We start from the raw sequence: 1,357 nt of genomic DNA, 5'->3' as shown, positions 1-1,357 counted from the left end.
CAGTTTTGGGGTAGAGTGGACTCACCCAGCGCTCCTTGGCAGATGTCGGTCCTGGAGGCTCCGCCTACAATGAACTGCGGATCGCTGACAATTTCCTGCTGATAAAATCAGAAGAGGTCGGTGTCACCGAAGGGTTATTTTGTCTTCTGTGCCCCTCCCCCACAACATTTTAGATCCAGTGATGTCATTACCGGACCTCAATACTTCTCTATACAATGCAGGCAGATTGTGGCCAGTGGGCGGGGCCAGCAGGGTTCCCAAACACATCACTACCCCCATCTCTGTACCCGCAGTCCTAATACAGGGAGGGGGCGGGCCTTGGGAGGAGTTATGTAAATATTTTGCCTTTTGGAAGGAGTGGGCGGTCCTGGACAGGTTGTATTTGCATAGGTAACGCCCATGTGTGATGTTGATACCTCATAACTAATAGATACATAATCCAATGATAGGGGCGGGGCCAGCTAGGCTGAGGAGGGAGGGGCTAGATGGTGCTGATCATCCTCCAGCCAGGAAAGGAGGCGGAATCTGACTTGCTGCAGCTTCTAATGGACATTGTGAGTGTAATGACATCAGAGTAAGTGATTTCAGTGTGACACTTACCCCAGGCCGCTTCCACCTCACCCCCTGCACTTTGCTGGAGCCGGGGCCCAGTTCTTTGAATCCCATGGAGGAGGTGATGGCGGGGAAGTGGGGGTCCTCGAACAAAGTCCCATTCTCCAGGCAGGACTGGCGCAGGCTCTCCTAATCCTGGTTGAAATATTTGACGGCGCGGTCATGTGACCCCACCCCCTCCGCCTTTAGCCGATCGATCTTCAGCCTCGATGCAATCCCACCGAACGGCATCATCTTCTTATCTGAAAGAGAACGGCGAGAAATGATTGGTCGGGAAGAGGAGGAGGCGGGGCCATGGCACCAGTGGGACGTCCGATATCACAATTCACAACACAAAACATTTACACAATTATTTCCTATTATGTCAATGGGCCCCTGGGGGTACTGTGGCCCTGGAGGTGCCCATCGCTCCCAATGATTCTAGAGATTCACTGCAGCTGGAAATAATTTTTTCTGACTTCCTGCTGCCAATATCATTCCCAGCGATGCCGAGTCAGCGATTCCCAGACAGAGGGTCGGGCGATGAGCAGCGTCAGTTACAAATTCTGTGACCCCCCCAGGAGGATGACTCCCCCTCCCCCTCGTTGTGCCATCATTTATATAATAAACTTATCACTTTCATCCTATTCCCATCTGCTGATCTCCTGACGACTCTTTGCAGCCACTTCCTGTCTACATGCACCCCAGTGGTGTCCCCATGGCATTTCTGCCGAGAGTTTCCTGCTGGTGACATCAGACCATGCCT

The 1,357-nt window shown here is 52.5% G+C and overlaps 1 protein-coding gene across 1 annotated transcript in view; it reads right to left on the bottom strand.

Moving 5' to 3' along the window:
• LOC140329926 (calpain-1 catalytic subunit-like) overlaps window positions 1-854 on the bottom strand; it is a gene marked incomplete at its 5' end in the record, with an annotated part of 7,731 nt that extends 6,877 nt beyond the window's left edge. The window contains 2 exon segments of the mRNA XM_072410317.1: window positions 8-95; window positions 601-854. Coding sequence (XP_072266418.1) covers window positions 8-95; window positions 601-846 — 334 coding nt within the window.
• Window positions 855-1,357: the final 503 nt, after the last annotated feature.

Source organism: Pyxicephalus adspersus, chromosome 4 (assembly GCF_032062135.1).
Source record: "Pyxicephalus adspersus chromosome 4, UCB_Pads_2.0, whole genome shotgun sequence".
In the NCBI taxonomy this organism is placed as follows: domain Eukaryota; kingdom Metazoa; phylum Chordata; class Amphibia; order Anura; family Pyxicephalidae; genus Pyxicephalus; species Pyxicephalus adspersus.
The sequence above is the reverse complement of the archived record's forward strand: the minus strand, read 5'-3'. Positions and strand labels throughout refer to the sequence as shown.